Source organism: Orbicella faveolata, unplaced genomic scaffold, assembly GCF_042242905.1.
Source record: "Orbicella faveolata isolate gen_17 unplaced genomic scaffold, um_ofav_v1 contig_26, whole genome shotgun sequence".
Lineage (NCBI taxonomy): Eukaryota > Metazoa > Cnidaria > Anthozoa > Scleractinia > Merulinidae > Orbicella > Orbicella faveolata.
In genome coordinates, this window is record NW_028301554.1 from 12935248 (window position 1) to 12954620 (window position 19373).

At 37.3% G+C, this 19373-nt stretch overlaps 2 protein-coding genes and 1 pseudogene across 7 annotated transcripts in view; 2 read left to right on the forward strand and 1 right to left on the reverse strand.

The window, feature by feature from the left end:
- The window catches only part of LOC110063294 (uncharacterized), a 37877-nt gene extending 27160 nt beyond the window's left edge, over positions 1-10717 (reverse strand). For 4 of the 6 annotated variants that reach the window (XR_002298209.2, XR_002298211.2, XM_020770262.2 and 1 more), the window contains exons 1-7: positions 10238-10716; positions 6408-6848; positions 4879-4962; positions 4078-4175; positions 1620-1764; positions 1438-1530; positions 885-1010 (exon numbers count right to left, since the gene is read on the reverse strand). Coding sequence is in view for 2 of the 6 variants with exons in the window: in XM_020770262.2 (XP_020625921.1) it covers positions 885-1010; positions 1438-1530; positions 1620-1764; positions 4078-4175; positions 4879-4962; positions 6408-6848; positions 10238-10438 (1188 nt within the window). In the remaining 4 variants the exon portion in view is untranslated. Of the gene's footprint in view, positions 1-884; positions 1011-1437; positions 1531-1619; positions 1765-4077; positions 4176-4878; positions 4963-6407; positions 6849-10237 lie in introns of all 6 variants that reach the window. The other 2 variants (XR_016209164.1, XR_002298210.2) reach the window with 1 other exon arrangement.
- Positions 10718-11128: 411 nt separating this feature from the next.
- LOC149108204 (52 kDa repressor of the inhibitor of the protein kinase-like) lies at positions 11129-11932 on the forward strand (annotated as a pseudogene).
- Positions 11933-12583: 651 nt separating this feature from the next.
- Positions 12584-19373, forward strand: part of LOC110063247 (ras-specific guanine nucleotide-releasing factor 1-like) — a 43686-nt gene continuing 36896 nt past the window's right edge. Inside the window, exon 1 of the mRNA XM_020770206.2 lies at positions 12584-13163. Within this exon, the coding sequence (XP_020625865.2) occupies positions 12900-13163 (264 nt within the window). The 5' untranslated portion in view covers positions 12584-12899. The remainder of the gene's footprint in view (positions 13164-19373) is intronic.

Below are 19373 nucleotides of genomic sequence, written 5' to 3' on the forward strand. Positions count from 1 at the left end.
GTTCTAGGAGAGATTCTAAAATGCATACATTTATAGAGTGTGATTTCTCTATTTCAGTATTTCAAGTACCATAAAGTGGTTTAACGATATACACAAATTACATGTGAGTCCTTCTGCTGAACAGATTTTATTCAACTTGACTGATGAAATAGCTTCGTTGACCTTCATCCCAAAGCGCAGACTGGATCTTCTCTTGCTTCTCATGAAACACTATGTCTATTCCTGTAAAATGTTTTCTAAGAACCCCAATATTTCTGAACTTCAAACCAAACTCCAAATGCAATGGAAAATCGAGCATTGCTCACTGACTTGATTTTGCAATTTTCCCCCTCAATATAGCTTGGCCTGTAAAATGCAATAATGGAAATATGCTTTTTGTCAAGGTGTAAAAGTTTTAAGTAGCATTAGTAATTGAATTTTATTCCAAGTGACGTTAGTAATCGTAGTGTAAGTAATGTTAATTAGTATTGTTAAGCAACTTGAGTTATCATATTGTACTGTAAGTAGTGTAAGCATTTGTATTTTTAGTAGCGTAAGTGATCGTATTGTATTTCAAGTAATGTATGTACTGCATTGTAAGTAATATAAGTAGTGTAAGCCTTTGTATTGTAAGTGACGGAATTAATCACATTGAATACAAAGTGTTATAAATAATGTAAGTATATCTATTAGTCTTGTAAGTAGTGTAGCTCTATAAGTATTGTAAGCAGTGCGTGTAACAATGCATAATAAAAAATAATAGTTAAAGGCATAGTAGTTTAGGGTTTAGGGTTAAACACCTAAACAAGATCCTGCCTCCCAAGGGTGTCCACTCATGGAAGGTTTGAATGTTACCAAAACTAGTTACCTTGAGAAGTGATTATGTTCAGAAATAATTAACTTACCATTCTCAGTTGTATAATTTCTTGACCCATTTCATCCTGTTTCCTCTTTAACTCTTCAGTGGCTTTAACACCTTCTGACAACTGATGTTTAATAACTGCATTTTCTTGAAGAATTTTCTTATAGTCCTGAGGAAATCATTATTAACTCATTTAGAAACATTACACTGAACTTCATGTATCCTATGATATTTTGTTTCTAAAACAAGTTTTTATTCTACCGAATTGTACCTTTTTCATACACTTAGGCAGCATATCAGATTAGCTTGATTGACTGGTTTGTACTTTGATGAGCAGCCGCTGAACCAAAATTAGCATACATTAATGCATGGCAAGACCAAACAGACCTAAAATTACTCCAATTCAAAAGCTTACCAAAAAGGTACCATAAGGCTATAATAAGTCTTTTTAACAAGTGACTCAAACTGAGCCATACATCTCACAATATCAGGTTACAGACTTCATATCAACTTGAAGGGAAATCAGATTAAAGTTGACAGGGTTCTCATTGACTAATTGGGAATCTGGTTACAGTTTAAAAATGATATCAGTTCACCTTATTTAGTAACTCTGTCTTCGTATTGGACTTGCTATGTTGGTATACAATGTCCCTTAGAGAAGATAACTCTTTCTCAAGACCATTGTTAACCTGTAACAAAAGATACAAACTAGTCAGGCAATTTCAAAACAGCACCTACCACAACTGGAGACAGACAGACCTGACATAAATACTTGTACCTCCTGAAGTTTGTCATTGTCCTGTTTAAGAGTAGTCAGATAAAACGTTGTTTCCTCTAATGTAGCTCCCTTCTTTGATGCCTCAAGTTTCAAGGCATTGTGTGTTGCAGTTAGAACTTTTAACTCCTTATCCAAATCATCCACCCTGTTACAAAACAAAACAACAAACAAATGAACAAAATGCTATTTTTTTCAACCATTGCCCTTTGTTCAAGAAAAACCCAAAACCATTTCTGGTATTCACTTTTTTCCAGCAAGAAAACATTTGAACCATAACATATACATGAAGGTTTGTTAAAGTGCCACTAACCCCCAAATTTTTTTTCCTTTAATAAAATATACTAGTTTCCCTGATTACTTCAGCGAAAAAATTTTCTTGATTGATAAAAACCCTGCATTTCTACAGGTGTTTAAACATGTAATTTCTATGTTCACAACTGCGCAAAGTGGGATCTGGGTCGGGCTACTAGTGACGTCACTTCGGGAACCAGGCTAAAACACTCAAGAGACTTTTGACTGAGCTTCAAGGGCAGTCAAAACAGTTTTGGGTTATTTATGATTCCTATTTTATCAAAACTGGACAATATTTTTAAGTGAAAGAACTGTATCATCTACGATTTGGACAGCTGCAATGTATATATTTTTTTCCATTTCGAAGAGTGGGTCGCCAGTCGAGATCACTGCTTTGTATAATTATTTTTAGGCCAGGTTCAACAATTTGCCGGTCCATTAGGGTTATAAACTAGGTACAAATAATGACTGAAGAGTTAGCTTACAGCTCTTAAGGAGTTATAAAGATGTCAATGAACATGAAGAGTTGGATATTTGACTTTACGCAACATGCAGATTTCGGAGTGTCAAAAATTTTTAGATCAAACATTAATTTCCCCCGAAATACAAGTTAAAATGTGATTCAGTCGTAGTCCACTCCTGCCTACTCCTCTACATCAATGATTGAAAAAATTTATAATTTTAACATAAGAGATAAGCAGAGATGTCGACAAACAATATTCGAAGGTGGGGTAATTCTTCGCTTCATTATTGTCGACTGACTGTAGTGTTATGCATAGTCAATTGCTGTGTACGAACAAAAGCTACACAAATTTACATATTTCGTACTAGTAACTCATGGAAAATCCTTCGACAAGATCTTGAAGAGGTTCAGTATAGTATCAGTTAAATGAATACATTTCTACTTAACTTTTATTTGGAATGAAATGTCCATTTTACATTCGCTAATAACCTGGGAGTTCTCGACTTATTAGTTTGTATTTTGGTTCACTGACAAGCGCATTCTTCATTCAGCGCGGCAATCTCTGTCGGTAGCTATAGAGTCGAATCTTTATCATTTGTTTCACTTTCCTCATACATTTATAAATGCTTGATCCATTCTAAGTTTGTAATTTAGACACTTTTGTTCCTCAAAGAGGAAGCTCAAAGAACAAAACAATTCTGTATTCAGAATGGCCATTGAGAAACATGGCTGGATTACGACCTCTGGCATTATGTGCGTGTGTTTTTATTACATGTAAAATCCACAAATACATAGCTAGTTCACCAGTTCGAAGCCTCAACAATCGTATTCGCCCCATTGTAGAACGTAGGTTTTGTTTACTATTCGTTTACAAAAGTCTCTATTTCACGTACAAAAAAACGAGATGCGTTTAATTTACCGTGTAATTTCCTCACCTATAGTTTCATCTGGGACTTGGGGGATTGTTTGCACTCAAAAAAGTCAGATGGCTTCCAGCTTATCCAAAATTTGTGTCTTATGCAGTACCTTAAAAATTTCAAGCCTTCTACAAGAGATAGTGAAGAATATACAGACCATGAAAATCTCTAGGTGTTTACAGTAGTGGCAAACCCGCAATCAAAGAAATCCTCGATGGCTCCTCGGCTTTAGCTTTGCACAGATCAGCCCACTTCTTTGGTCTTTTTCTCGTTTCTGGTCAAATTTCATCGAGAAAGAGGTGTCAAATGAAGAGGAATACTCTATTCTACGCATCCTGTATTGCTACAGCCTCTAACAACATTTCTTCCTTGCATTCTGCAACGATTTTGACCCACTACACTATCACATGTTCGCATATATTCTTCTCAGAAACAAAATACTGTTATTCCTGAAATGATGTCAGAAGCCAACTCGTCCCCTTCTCTGCTATTCCTTGGTTGTGAACATGGAAAAGGGCAAATTTACAAACTTTGAAAATTCATACAAAATTAACAAAAATAGCTACAACAATATTTTTTTCGCAGTGGTGATCAGCAGAAAAAGGAAATTTATATTAGTGAAAAAAAAAATTGGGGGGTTAGTGGCCTTTTTACCATGTTTAAAGAAAGGAAAAAAATCTGATCTGGAGAAGATAGTTTCGATGGGAAGGTTATAAAGATAGGAAACAATCAGTAACATCATTACTGCTCATACTTTAAGTCTGTTTATCTCGTTTCTTGGACAAACCTTATTAGGATTGCTTCACGATTCTTTAAATTTTCTGATTTAAAAACTTCAAGGCGCTTCTTTTCCATTGTCAAACTATCGAGCTCTTGCTGCAGTCCCTAGATTGAAAACAGGCAAGAGAATTATATGCATTAGACAAGTGATGTAAACATCTGTAAGTACTCACAGTAACTACACAATAATATTGATGCTAAACCTCTGTCAATGTGTTGTTCCAGAAAATAACCATACCTCTCCCATGAAAAAGCTTTTTAGTTTGAAATTCTGGCTAAGCTTTATATATATGGGTTATTGACTAAGTGTGAGGCCAAGATGGCTGGATATTGGTCAAGTTCTTTTTTTTGCTTGTTTATGGACCGAGAGGGAGTCAAAGTCCATTAACTCGCAAAAAAAGAACTTGGCCAATATCAAGCCATCTTGACTGAACAAGCTTGGTTAATAAGGGATTTATTATATGGCTTTAGGAGAAATTTTTCTTGCGGGACACGACAGGTAGTCCTGAGTGGGCAAGATAGCTCCATCTTGCCTGCTTGGGTAGCCAATCACAGTGCAGGATTTGATTCATCTTGCCCTTTAAAATTTAGGCTTTTGAACCCCTTCCCCCTCCCCCTTAGGATTACTTTCCTTCCGCCCTTTGGGTGGACCATATGGATATTTTTTGGAACTGCACAATGTCACAGAAGGCTGAAATACAGTTAAAGTTCTTCTTGCAATCCCTTCTATTAGCAACCCATACCCATTAGTGATCACAACCTAAGACAAGGTAACAGTCTGTTGAACACTATCTACTTTTTGCTCTACCTCCAGTTCTATACCCATGCTCTTCAGCTGTCCCCGCAAGAAGCAGATCTCACTCTCAGTTGCTGCCAGTTTTTCTGCTTGGTTCTGAATAATAATGTTACAAATAGTAAGCACATCATTAAGTGTTTACAGGTCATAAGTCACTTACACCTGCTTTCAGTGTTATGTGCATGGGCAACACCTTTTGGCCATCTTTTGACATGCTATATAAATGGCTGAAAGACTGTTTAACTATGAGACTGGTAATTTTCCTGTTTACATGTATTAGCAGAAATGACAAAAAATTATACTTACTGACCTCAAATGGCTGAAGAAGATTGTGGACTTTGCATATTTCCTGATTTACACCTGATAATTCAAATGATTTGAGTGTAGAGTCGTGTGGCTCTCAATAGCGACTTCTGGTAGAAATGGGCCGTTACCTCTTTCAATATTCGCAAGGTGTAAACATTCATCTGTCACAGAATGACCTCTTGATACTCCTAGCATTAGTTTGATGTCAAAAAAATCTGTCTTTCATCACTAAAAGTCGAGTTTGACTGCAAAGAAGTCCGTTGTGCTTACATTTTTAACATAGGCAGGTTACATCGCATGTCGAGAGAAGGCATATTGAAAGATGTCACCTATGCACGTAACACTGAAAGTGGATGGTGTAAAAACTGTAGTAAAACTACTTGGTGTTCTATAATTGCTACAAGAAATCAAAGCTATCTGGCCAACCTTACGTTTGCTCTAAAATAATAAAGTTTTCTTTAAAATTACCTTCTCTTCTTAATAATTTTGTTCCTTAATTTTCCCTGTAGATATTTAAAATGCTTTATTCCTTAGAATGTTAATGTTCACAACCTCCCTCTTCCCTTCTAAGTTTTTTTTTAAAGTACATGAACACTGTACCCTTAAAAAGCACCAGGCATCTTAAACCTTTATAACACTCACAGTTGAACCTCCCATAAGTCACTTACAGGAGGTGGTTGCTTACCAGGGCTTAGACCATATTGGGTGAAAAGTTTGCCTCACTAGCATATGGTAACTGCAGAGACATACCCCATGCATCAATAACGCAAATGGAACAAGTCTCATGATGATTACAATTTGAATCTTTAATGTCTAAACGTTAGGGGGAACTGACATGAACTAATAAAGATTGGATTGCTAGCCTTGAATTTGACAATACCTTATTATCCCATTTCTGCTATATTATCTGTCAAGGTCATTTACAGGGGGGTAAAAACAAAAGAAAATTTCAAAATTTTAGCTCTAAAAGTGGTTGTGGTCACTTATGAGAGGTGGTCACTTACAAGCGTTTCCAAATATAGTGATTTGACTTGGTTGCTTACGAGAGGTGGTCACAACCAGAGGTTCAACTGTATTACAGTTGTTATTGACAGAGTCTTGTAGTGACCTCTGATCTGTAGTTTGGACCCCCTGTAAGCAAACACCAGCTTGGCATAATTATATAAAATGTGAAAACTGCAAAAGTACAAGAACAATATTTAGAATAGATAAAAAACATATTGATAACAGCTTACCTGTATTGCCAGGTGAGCTTCTCTGAGTTTTTCCAACAGCAACATTCGTTTAGTTTCACTCTCATCAAGGGAACTTTTTAGACTCCTTTCATACATCTTTGAAGAATTCTGGTGATGTTCCTTGGAGTTTAACTCCATACTCACAGGGCTAGATTTTACATCAAAAGGACTTTCTAATCCCAAGGCAGCTGAATAATTGGCAGCATTACCATTTCTTGATGCTGTAACACTTTGCACTGCCTCATCACTTTGAGGATTCGTTTTTGATGAGTACCCACTATCAGTAAGGAACATCTGGCTTGTCCTGCTTGCATGCTCATTTGGCCAATGGTTTGATGTCAGACCACAAGTCTTTGGTAAGGTATCTACTGGTAAATTGAGAGCCTTCCTCAGAGTCCTCACTTCTAGGCCTATGCTACTATAGGATTGGCCAAATTCATCCTGCAAAAAAAGGCAGGGTAAACAGTAATGAATTATGCATTACCAACTTACTCAAATGCAGTGCTGCTTTGTATCTATGGCATCGGTTATTGGCAAAACTCACAACCTGACAGAGTGTCGGACAGTAACCTGCCATGGACTAACATCCCATCCAGGTGGGAATAACAAAACCCCTAGCCACTTATTACAGAAACCAGAATTAAGTGCAGAGAACTATGAGCTAGTTGGGCTCAAAAGGCTTTCAGTCTTCTCCTTTTCAGGCGATAACCGGTAAAATTTACCACCTGTAGCACCACTCATTACTGCCTAAAATCCCTTGGAATTCTTAAAAATTTGACAGGTAAAAGAAAAAAATATAGTTGTTTCATTGACATAATCGGTAGTTTATCCTTGTAAGAGAATAAATAATCAGATTTAATAGATAAACTGTGCAGGCTATGGTTTGTAAGTACTACAGTGTATCTGTGGCTTTCGAAATTCGAGGCAAGAACTGCAAATTTTTGGCAGGCTTTCCGCCACAATTCCATCATGGCAGATGTCATTTCTTCGCATGTGCATCGGTAGTTGTTTATGTTCAGTTTCACAATGAAGCGACAACGAACATTGTTATCATTTCTCTCCATCAGCAATGGCAAGAAGTCACAAATGGAAACAGTTACATGTAAAGTAATTTTAGATGTTACAAGTACTTTGTTTTGCAAGCAATGTGGGGAAATCAGTTCCATGAACTTCCCACCTAACTATCGGCTTTAGAAAACTGGTGTTGCTAAATTGACCAACATTAACGTGTGCAGATCGAAAACTTCATCTTTGTCACAAAATGCTCCACATTCTGGTCAAAAGTGTTTAAAATCTATTTTCAGACAACGTTTTGAGAGAATCCTTGACAATAAAATCCTTCCAGAATGTGAATGAAAACAATATGCAGCGATTTCGTTTGGCTTTGAGAGACGACTGCTGATTTTGTAGTGACACTTCATGTACATGTAAGCATTGCAAGGATATCCCGGAAGTGGCTTTTGCCTATTTTTCTGTGACTTAATACTCACACAAACTACGTAGCAATGAGGGTAAAACTTGTATCTGTAAAGGTTTAATTTAAGGTCGGCGCTGAAGTTGACAAGAATATGGGGCAAATTTCAATTCCATGTAATGTACAGAGCAGACCTAATAAACAAGGCTGCGATTCACCTGATTGCTTTACCGGTTTAAAATGCTCTTTTACCTGTACTGAAAACAAGGGAGAACCCTGGGCTTCACTTTTTTATGTGATTAATTAAGAATACACGTACACTTTAACTCTTCACTGGTACTTAAAATGCAGTGCTTTTGTATTCAGAGAACTATTTTCTGTCAGTTCCAGATTATTTACTTGTAGAATTCTGCTGGATTTAGAATTATTCATTTGCTACTTGCAAAGCAGCCTGTAAGAGCAGATAGGTTTTCCTGCAAATTCAACAGTTTATAAAATTAAACTGTATCTGGTGAGATATATCAGGCTAATCCTACATGCAGTAGTATACAGAATGCAGTATGCAGAATGGGTTTCAATAAGTTTTTTAGCAGGTGGGCATCAGGGCATGACAACCGGGCAGAAAAAATGCCAAGCTAAGGGGGTGCAGGGGCATGCCCCCCCTCCCCCCACCAAGAAAATTTGGAGCACAAAATCAGTACCATTTAATTGCCTACTGGAGATCATTGTCTAGTTAACTAAAATTTAGTCATATTTTGACACCATTGATCAACTGATAAATCAGTTTTCATAATGTCCTTCTGATCATATAAAAAAATTTATCTTCAGTATTCCATAAATACAGGCTTTGATAGGTTTCTAGCAAAATCAAACTCCCAAGATTTTTTTAATTCTCTTCTTTAGGAGAATGATGAAACCAAGTATGGTATTATTTTCAGTACGAACAGATTATATATTTTTGTTTGCCGTCTATAGCAAAATGAAACTTGAAACTCGAATCAGCGGGGAAGAAATTGATCATGTGCTAGGCAACCAGTAAAAAGCAAACTGATTGAGATCACTACAGATCTAAAATCTTGTCACTTTCCAGGGCCAGTTGGGCCAGGCTGAGAAATAATTGTATTCTTCCTTCACACTTTATAGACGAAGAGCTGGAAACAGAAAAAAAAGAACATTCCCAAGTATACTGTGTTTTTGAAACTATTTTGCTATTTTCGCTGAACAATTATAGCAACAAACCTCTGCAGTAATTGGATTTCATGGTCAATTTCAGATCATTTACTCTTACGGGGAAATGCGGAAGTTCATATATACAAATGTAATATAATAAATTATGTGAAAAATGGAATCAATTTGTATGTGTTTGCAACTGGTGTGATGTAGAGTAGATGACTCATTCACTCACCACTATGACAGCTACATGTACAGTGTATGAGGCTTTTTGTTCTTTGAGAAGAAACAAACTTAAAATGTAGCCACCCCTTAGAGACTTTCGCACTTGCTATATAAAAAGAATGCAGCATTTTAAAATTTATCCATTATGACACTTTGCTGGCACTTGTCATGGTCTGCGGCTACCAGGAGTTTCATTAACATTTTCAGCAGGATGGCAACTAGTTTAACTTTTCACAGCCAGGCAAAACTTTTGAATTGAAATTCTTTTTAAGAGAAACTTTCCCTTAAATGGTCAAGTCTAAGCAGACAAAATCATCCTCATAGCCAGTTAATTTGCCTGGTGCCCAACCCTTAATGAAAACTCTGGGTTACTCAATGACCTACAAGTTAGGCTGGATCAATTCTAGAGGTCACTTTAAAATTTCTTGACGAAGGATTCAGTGTTAATTTCACCTTTCTTTGACGACCGCTTTGCACTTTTATTAAAATTTTAGCACATGTCATGTCTCAAAAAGGTTCAAGAGGGCTTTCACTCAGATCCTTGATATTGTAGCATTCGATCAATTATGTTAGCGAAAAAAACATGAATTATTGATTTGCATAAGATTCCCATCACCGTATATCGTCTTTCTCAAGCATTAGATAAACAAATCATCAACAGCTGCCCTTAGCAAACACTGGAAAAAAAAAAGACGTACATGTAACTTAACCAAAATATCCAGGCGGTTTCTACAGTTTTAGTTAATTAAAGGGAAATTTAAGCTAAGCTTATCCCCGGGCTTATCGAGCGCTGATTAAAATTTAACGTCCAATCTCAAAACAATCAAGCAAAAGGTAGGCTTAGAAGCTTAAATTATAAATGAGCGACTGGCAAATATAAACTTAAGTTAATTGGATCGATTTCTATACACGAGAATACGATGGTCTGTTTTGAAATTATACTAAATAACTAGCATAAACATCAGAGGTTTCAAGGCTGTTTAAAAATAAAGTTGTTTGACACCTGCGGACAAGTGCTTACCTCTAAGTTTGTATCTGTTAGACTTAAAAGATCGACGCCGTTGTTGACAAATGGCGCCTTAGAAGAGGAATACAAGTGATGCACTTTGGTGGGTATTGACGCCGAGAACCTACTGTCCAGTGCATTATTCCTGCTTGATTTAAACAGCTGATCAGGGTTCATTATTGATTCGTACCATTTCCCTTCAGTGTCCTTGTACATCCAAGTTTAGATGATTGCTGTCGTTGCTAAGAGTACAAGCGTCCTCCACAGCGCTATCTGCATCCCGCCGCATTATGCTCCAAGTTCACTGTCCCATAGCGTTTGATTCCTGCACTGCCAAGCAAAGACATAGCGAGGTACAAAGTTGACCCATGTTGCCAGGAAATAAAATCTTCTCCTTGGCTATGCAACGTTTCCAGATCTAGACAAAAGTAAGAGACAAAGGGAAGGCACTTTTTGCGACACTGTTTCCCGGTTAAAGCCGGGAATGGAGCCCCAGATTCTTTTGGTCAGCAAGAATAATAGAATTTGTCTATCTAGTGTATGTAAGCTAACATGGAATGTCTAGAGGGTTGGGGAATAGCTGGATGTTGAATGCTCTTATTCAGAGGCGGATCCAGGGGAGGGGTTGATGGGGTTGCAACCCCCCCTTTGAGCAGCATTTTTTTTTGGTTATTTTGTTTTATTCTTCCTACAAATAATAGAATAAAATTGTTTTTTACAAAGTTGTTTCACTTCCACCATTAGACTGCTTTTCAAGTTTTGAAAAGATAATGTACATTTCGCGACTGCTGTGGAGGATATTACTTGCAAGAAGGTCGTATCAGGATCACGTCATCAGACAGGATCAGATATAACAGGCGACATGAACAGGTGAAATTCATTCAAACGTAAACGAGTGGGATTGGGACCAAGCGAATGTTTGAGTATTGTTGAAGTGTGTTCAACGTTGGACGGAAAATGAAGAAAATAACAGATTTTTATACAAAGAAATCAGGTAAGTTCGTGGTTCAGAACAAAGAAATATTAGACCTTGCTGAGAAACTGGGAATCGTTGAAGCTATTCTCAGAAAGACAAGCATACAGAGGAATCGCTCAAACATTCCCAGTTCTAGTCCAATTGATCATTACAAAAAATCTGTGGCTATTCCCATTCTTGATTCCCTAATTAGTCAAATGCAAGACCGATTTTCTGACGAGGATCGCCACGCCCGTCACTTGCTTTATCTAGTACCCTCAATCCTCGTTAAAAACACCCTGGAGCTATCTGAGGCAACAGAAGGCATGCTGTTCTGGGAGAATGACCATCCATTTCCCAAATCCCTTGGGAATGAGCTGCGAAGATGGCAAACGATGTGGCAGTCAGCAGAGAAGGAACTTCCAAGCAATCTTCTATTAGCACTTGGCGCGTGTGACGAGGATGCTTTTCCAAACATCCATCGTCTTCTGCTCATTGCGTGAACCCTACCAATCAGTAGTGCGGAAGCTGAGCGGTCCTTTTCGCTCATGAAACGGATCAAAACCTGCACCAGATCAACGATGTCTGAAGAGCGCTTTTCAGATCTCGCTGTTATTGCTATGCATTACCCTGAGAGATTCGGGGTAGACGAGATATGCGAGGCCTTTGTAAAAGCTCATCCTAGAAGACTATTTCAGGCTACGTTGTTTGATTAATGAGGTATGTAGAGAAACGACAAATAACTATTGATGATACTGCTGTCCCTTTCAATCATGCATTATTATTTTTGGGTTCCTGGCTGAGAAATAAGATAAATTCCAGATTTTATATCATGCCTTCACAACTCTTTTGAAGTCTCGGGAATGCTGCAAAAGGCGTTTTAGAGGGAAAAATCGGAAACATGATTTTTTTGGGGGGAGGGGCATGGCTCCGGACCCCTTAAGAGCTCGTGCCAGAGGTACGGGGCCGTAACTCGCCTTCCACACCATTGGCGTTAAAGGTTACTACAATAGTGTACAACCCCCCCCCCCTTTCAGAAATTCCTGGATCCGCCCCTGTTATTTGTTATCATCATGGCATTCATCTATGAAGTACATGTTAAATTTAAGTTTTCTATCGCAGTTAAGTTTTGATTTTGATTCTATGATGTTCGTTTTCCTCTGGTCAGTTAACTTTTGAGAACTTTTTTAAGTTTATCCAAGTCAATAAATTATTACCTTGACTAGGGATAAATTGAGAAAAAGGTAACTAACTCGAAGACAAGAAATCACATATACTTAAAATAATAATAAACAAAATAACTGAGATCAAACTACAACATAATCTGATCCCTGGCCCCAACCTCGACCCCGTTTGACTCAGAAGGCCGCGGGGATCTGAGGACAAAATGTTCTCCCTACCATACACAGTGACTTTTTTGTTGCCTTTCCAAAGGTGCGAGGCTCATCTATTTCTTACTTCATCGTGAGCAGCTTTTGCGAGAGAATAGCTGTCCTTCATTTTACTTTCTGAGACAAGAAACAGCCTAAAATGGTAGACATGCATCGTTGTGTGATGGAAAACTAACGATTCTTTCCTTGGAAGGATTAAAATATCAAGCTGACTTCTCATCCAACGAATGTCATCTTTGACCAGACTGCTGAAATCACCAAGAGAACTAGTTCACTTTTTGGTAAAAACACAGCCATGAACTGTATGCTTGTTTGAGTTGGTTCAGTCACTATGCCCACTTCTGTACGAATTGGCGAGGAGCAACTCAACCATTTGGCTTCACTAGCAAGACTTGACTACTCAATGAGCGGTCGTGTGTTTATGAAAAACCACGAAAACGCTGGAAAATGGCTGCAGCGCTGGGTTGCTCTGTACCAAAATTTTCTATTTTACTTTGAGAGTGAGGATTCAGCAAAACTTTCTGGAGTTATTTATTTGGAGCATTGCATCTGTGAGCGATTGTGTCTGACCAATCTGAAGGAGAGTGAAAACCAGGTAAGCTTTGTGAGCCCAAGGCATATTTCGAGATTTTGCATTTTCTGCTTCACTTCCTCGACACAAAAGATATTTCATTTTTACTGTTCCCCCATTTGTGAACGGTCTTTTTTCTTGTTCTCGATTTGTTTTTACTACAGAACCCTTTCATAATATTTTTGGCCTTAAAATAAAAATAAAAAAACTCATAAATTAAAATAAAACCTCTTGAAAGAGTGCCGAAGTGGTTTTGACCTTGCTTCAAAGTTAGCTTTTGCATGATCAGCTGACACCTTAATCACGAGTCGAGGAAAGACTTATTTCAGCAATTTTTGTACGCTATCTAAATATTTCCCTTCAAACCCCTTTTTAATATTACAGGAAATACAGAATTCAAGTATTGTGTGGGCGATGCATGTGATATGATGCGCACTTTTAGCTCCTGGCTAAATTTGTCAACATAATACAGATCAGCACACGAAATCAATTTAATAACAACTCTGCCATGAATATATTTATCTTTTGTGTCGTTCAGCTTGGTCGATCTTCATTTTACATTGAGTACCTAAGTTTTTCCCATTACTGCTTGTTTTATTTTATCCAAAGTCTTTTTCGAAACATTTTGCACACAAGAACGGTTTGACTAATTCTTTATTGACATTCGCAAATGGCTTCAAAACAAGAAGAGAGATAATTGCAATCGATTATTTATTATTCATACATAAAATGAACAAATATGCTTTTCGTCTCACTGTGAGGCCTTTGAGGTTGAATATATGTTGTTTTGGTTGCAGTGTGGTCTAAAAATTTGAATAAGAATCTAATGTGATGAACAGAGTCGATGTTTTTGGGAAGGAAATTTATTTGCAGAACCAATCGGCGAATTTCATAGGTTAATTATATAATCTCGCATTACTTTTTAGTTGTTTTTCAAGTCATGACTATAAGTTTCTTTTACCTGCCATGAAGCACATGTAGCACAATTGTGTAACTTTTTGCCAAATTGTTGATCTTCTTTTTACTGCTTAATAAGGCTGGCCAAAAAGTAGTTACCTGCAAGCAATTTAATTTGGTTGAGAACTGATAATGTCAAACCGTATGAGACGTTTTAGAATTTAACAACCATTGGTATTTACGTCTTGATCAGAACTTTGTATTTCAGTCTATATCATAGCTTGAGTGGGGTGTTTAGGCAAGCCTATATTCATTCATTCATTCATTAATATACAGTATTTATAAATGTTTTAATGTGAGGCAAGGTGACCTCTAGAAACCATCAGGTACTGGATTATCCAATTTCAATTATTGTCAGTTCAAATGATTATCAAGAGGATATTGTTACATAATTTAACAAAATTATCCCAGCTTGCACTTCACAAAATCTACAGACACCAGTATGGATGACTCGTGTAATGGCATAAGAGCATGAGCATTAATTCAAATTTAAGATCGTAGTTAAATTAATTTGACAATGACTTAAGAGCAGCTTCGCCTAAGTATCAACTAGACTTGGAAATAGCGAAAAAATCGAATTTCTTCCAACTCGCCCAGAATGAAGCCCTACGGGCACTAGTTACAAAAATATTGTTTTAAGGTTACAGTATACCTTCGGGTCGGGAATTTTCTTCAAATTTGGATTTTTGGGTCAAAGTAGTGGTCGAAGAATGATCTCATATTTCCGAAAAAAATTTTTGAAAAAGGCTAAATATTGGCGGAGAAATGGCGATTTTACGTTTACGTCGGAAGTAAAAGTTTACCTCTTGATTGACAGCCCTATGGCGCGTATGCAATCAACCGAGACGATTTTCGCGGGAATTACCTGTATGGATGTCACGAATTGACTACTCAGTCGATCAGCATTGTTGTTCTGACTACCCAGCATTTTTGGTATTAGGTGTAACTCTACTAAGTTATAAGTAAACATAGACCACGTTAAAAACATGGACCAGTTCGAAAAAGCGAAAACAGCAAAGAACGAATGAAAATACATCAATGAGTGAAGAAGCGAAAGTTTGCCACGCGAATGAAGCTATAGCTATCGTATAAGGCGGGCAAAATATTCATGGTAAGAGAAAAGAAAGGTTCTGTAAAAATTTCGGAACTTGACAGCAATAACAGGGATGTTGACAGAGACTCTTCTGATGAGTCCAATATCGACGAATCGTCAGACTCATTGAGACCATTTGAAATATCATCCATGAACAGTTGACCACACACAGTTGCTTCCCGCGCTTTCCTTTGTTTGTTTTCTTCGCTCAGCCACTCTGGCATTTGTATCCTTTTTAGTCTTCCCCATTTTGCCAGACCAACTTCAAGAAAAACCGAGCTACAGAAAATCTCTCTGCCTTCGGCGCCTTGAGCGCATTGCGAAACACAAGGGTTTTTTAGAGATTCGCACCTAAGTTCCACTAGGAGGTTAACGGTAGTAAACTTTCCCTACACTGATTGGCTCCGTTTTCGGAGAACCAGTTGAAGGCGTTTGTGGGCGGAGTTTGTTTGCGAAGCAGAAGATTTTTCTTAGCGCTGTTTTCTGGAATAAATTTTCTCACTTGAAGCAGACACTTTAAAGAGTTATAACTCAAAGAGAATTTGTTCAATAGCCCTCAAATTTGGACAGTAGCTAGTTCAACAAATAAAGTACAAAAGCATGTCTGGGAATTGTTAATTTCGAAATGCTTTTTCTTCGAGAGCGATTTTTGTACGATCACCCCATATTTTTTTAATCCTATTTCGAAAATGTTCTGTAACTTTTTACTGCGATTAAATATGCCAAAACGCAGACACGTTTTTTAAGCGCTTTGGGCCATGAAACCGAGGAAAAAATTAAATTAGCGAAAAACGAAATTGGCTTTGACTTGTAGCTTTCGAAAGGTGATTCGGGCGCTTGCATTTAATGGTCGTGAAAAATTCGACAATACATTTTATTTCAAAATTCTTGGTATAGTTTGATAGTCAGCTCTTATAAGCTTTAATTTGATATAGGGGTTTAGGTATCTACAGCTTAAACTGCACGTGCTACATCACTTGCATGCGAGACACCTCTGAAGGTATACTGTAACCTTAAGTTCGATAAATCAAAAATATTTTTTTACGCAATTGTTTCGTTCGATGCCCCAAATCGGCCGAAATCGATCGAAAATGAGTGGCATATTCAGAGGTTTGTAAACTCAAAAGTAAAAATCTTCATAACAAACTGACTGCATGTTGTATTTGTACTTCCTTTCTTGTATATTTAGAGCTAAACAGATCGCGATTTGATTAGAACTAAAATATTTGAAGAATTTCGAAGTTAACAACCCAAGACAGCTTAACAAGAGGTCTACATTTAGCCTATTTTCAAATGCTAAAAAGGCGTTCTGGTACACAGCTTTTCCCAAAACAACTAGTTTGGTCTGAAAGAGCATTGTTTCTTCTTCAAATTAGTGAAATAAAATTTTGGGGTAAATATAATCACGAGCGCTGAGATAGTGAACTAAACGCAGCACTTCTTCCTGAAAATGTGACCTTTGACCCAAGCGTAACGGAAACCGATCACTGCAAGAAAACCCGGAAGAAAAGCAAACGCTTCGTTATTTTGAAACATTTTCAAGTGATTTCTCGCCGAAATCATTATTGCAAGAAACTATTTCCAGATATGAAATCTTACAGGGTCAAAGAAGGAGCTAAAGGGCGCATTTTGACACAATAACTTTGTTTGTTGAGAATTGAAGTCAATGACTGTTAACGAATTCCAGTGAAATTTGCGAACTTGAAGTATGTTAGCTGATACTTACCTGAATATTTATATTTATAGCAGAATCGTCTTCTTGGATTAGCCTTCAAAAGATGCTGGATCCAGCTTTGGAAACCTCTGAAAGAAGAAATGGTTAATGTTCCGTGACCTGCCCGCTGCTATAAATTCCATGCACATGTCAACTGCATGTTTGTCGTAAAACTAACTGAACTCCACTGACAGTTTCCATAGGCAACCCCAAAATAAACAATCCTGCAAATGTAAAGTGAAATTGGCTGTCTTTGAGAACAGTTAGAAGCTAGAGTCACATTCCATTGCCTTTAAAAAGAGCTTGATTTTACCTCGTTCACTCAGTAGTTACTGTCACGTTTGAATACTGCGTGTATCAGTCACGCCAAAACACTGCAGACCATGCAGACTGAGTAAGTTTCCCATACAAAGTCTTTTACGCGTTTGTCTATTGAATCAAAAGTCACATACTGCGCTTGTGCTGCCTGTTGATAAATGACAAACTTTCAGATATATTGAACACCATTTTGTAACTAGCGCCAAAAAAAAATGAGTCAAAATTAAAGGCCCAAACAAGTCTGCACAGTCTGCAGTATTGTGGCGTGACCGATTCGCGGTATTCGAACGTGACAGTAAGAAATGCAGCATGAACAAAGTCAACGCAAACAAATAAAATCAAGCACTTTTTAAAGGTAATGGATCTTGACTCTAGCTTCTAACTGTTCCTGAAGACAGCCAATTTCACTTTACATTTTGCGGGATTGTTTATTTTGGGATTGCCTATGGAAACTGTCAGTGGAGTTCAGTCAGTTTTACGACAAACATGCGGTCGGCATGTGCATGGAATTTATAGCAGCAGGCAGGTCACGGAACATTAAACATTTGTTTCCAAATGTGGATTCAGCTTCTTTTGAAGGTTAATCCAAGAAGACGACTCTTCTATAAATCAGTATAAATATTCAGGTAAGTATCGGCTAACATACTTCAAGTTCGCAAATTTCACTGGAATTCGTTAACAGTCATTGACTTCAATTCTCAGCAAACAAAGCCCTTGAAATGCGCCCTTTAGCTCCTTCTTTGACCCTGTAAGATTTCATATCTGGAAATAGTTTCTTGCAATAATGGTTTCGGAGAGACGTCACTAGAAAATGTTTCAAAATAACGAAGCGTTTGCTTTTCTTCCGGGTTTTCTTGCAGTAATCGGTTTCGTTACGCTTGGGTCAAAGGTCACGTTTTCAGGAAGAAGTGCTGCATTTAGTTCGCTATCTCAGCGCTTGCGATTTTATTTACCCAAAAATTTTATTTCACTAATTTGAAGAAGAAACAATGCTCTTTCAGACCAAACTAGTCGTTTTGGGAAAAGCCGTGTACCAGAACACCTTTTTAGCATTTGAAAATAGGCTAAATGTAGACCTCTCGTTTAGCTGTCTTGGGTCGTTAATTTAGAAAAATCGTGAAATATTTTAGTTCTAATCAAATCGCGATCTGTTTAGCTCTAAATGTTCAAGACAGGAAGTACAAATACAATGTGCAATCAGTTTGTTATGAAGATTTTTACTTTTGAGTTTATGAGGCTCTGAATATGCCACTCATTTTTGATCGATTTTGGCTGATTTGGGGCATGGAAACGAAAAAATTGCACAGAAAAATAATTTTTCATTTATCGAACTTAAAACAATATTTTTGTAACTAGTGCCCGTAGGTCTTCATTCTGGGCGAGTTTAAAGAAATTCGATTTTTTCGTTATTTCCAAGTCTAGTTGATATTTAGGTGAAGCTGCTCTTAATTCCTAGACATTTATGCCAAGATGTGCTAGTACTGATCTGGCATGGGAAGGGTTGTCCAATAAATTTGGTCACTGTGGTATAGTTGAAAATGAATTGTAATACCCCAAGAGATACTTATTGGATGAAACTATATGTATCCAGTTAACTACCATTAACCATTGAGTGCCACATTATATTATTTCTAACTTGTGCCAGGTATTTTTTTGCTATAGAATGGGTATCTCTGTTAAAACCTAAACAGATTTCTTTTTTAGCTATTAGAAATTATGTTTGCTCTTTCTGAAAGGCCATTAACAATAATAATAGCAAGAGTGATGAATTGAAATCATTACAATAATTATTATTGTAATGATTTTAATTTGGCACCTGATGTGGGAAAATTAGCACGATGTTCACATTTGCTCCACTATATTATAATAACTCTCTCACATTGTAAATTTGCTCTGAATTGATTGAGAGACAGAAAACTGCTGTGGAACCTTTGATCAGGCTTAGACAAAAACTCAAATAATTCAGCTTTTCCCTAAGGCAAGCTGTCACTTGAGGTTGTTAGCCCAAAACTATGAGGAACTATGTAGCCTGAAATTAACTGTGTGTTGAAAGCAAGACTTTAACAAAAAGTTGTCAGAAGGATGTTATTTTCATTGTGAAGCCAGTCTAGAACATCATGGACCAAAATAAAGACTTACTGGAATGGTGGCA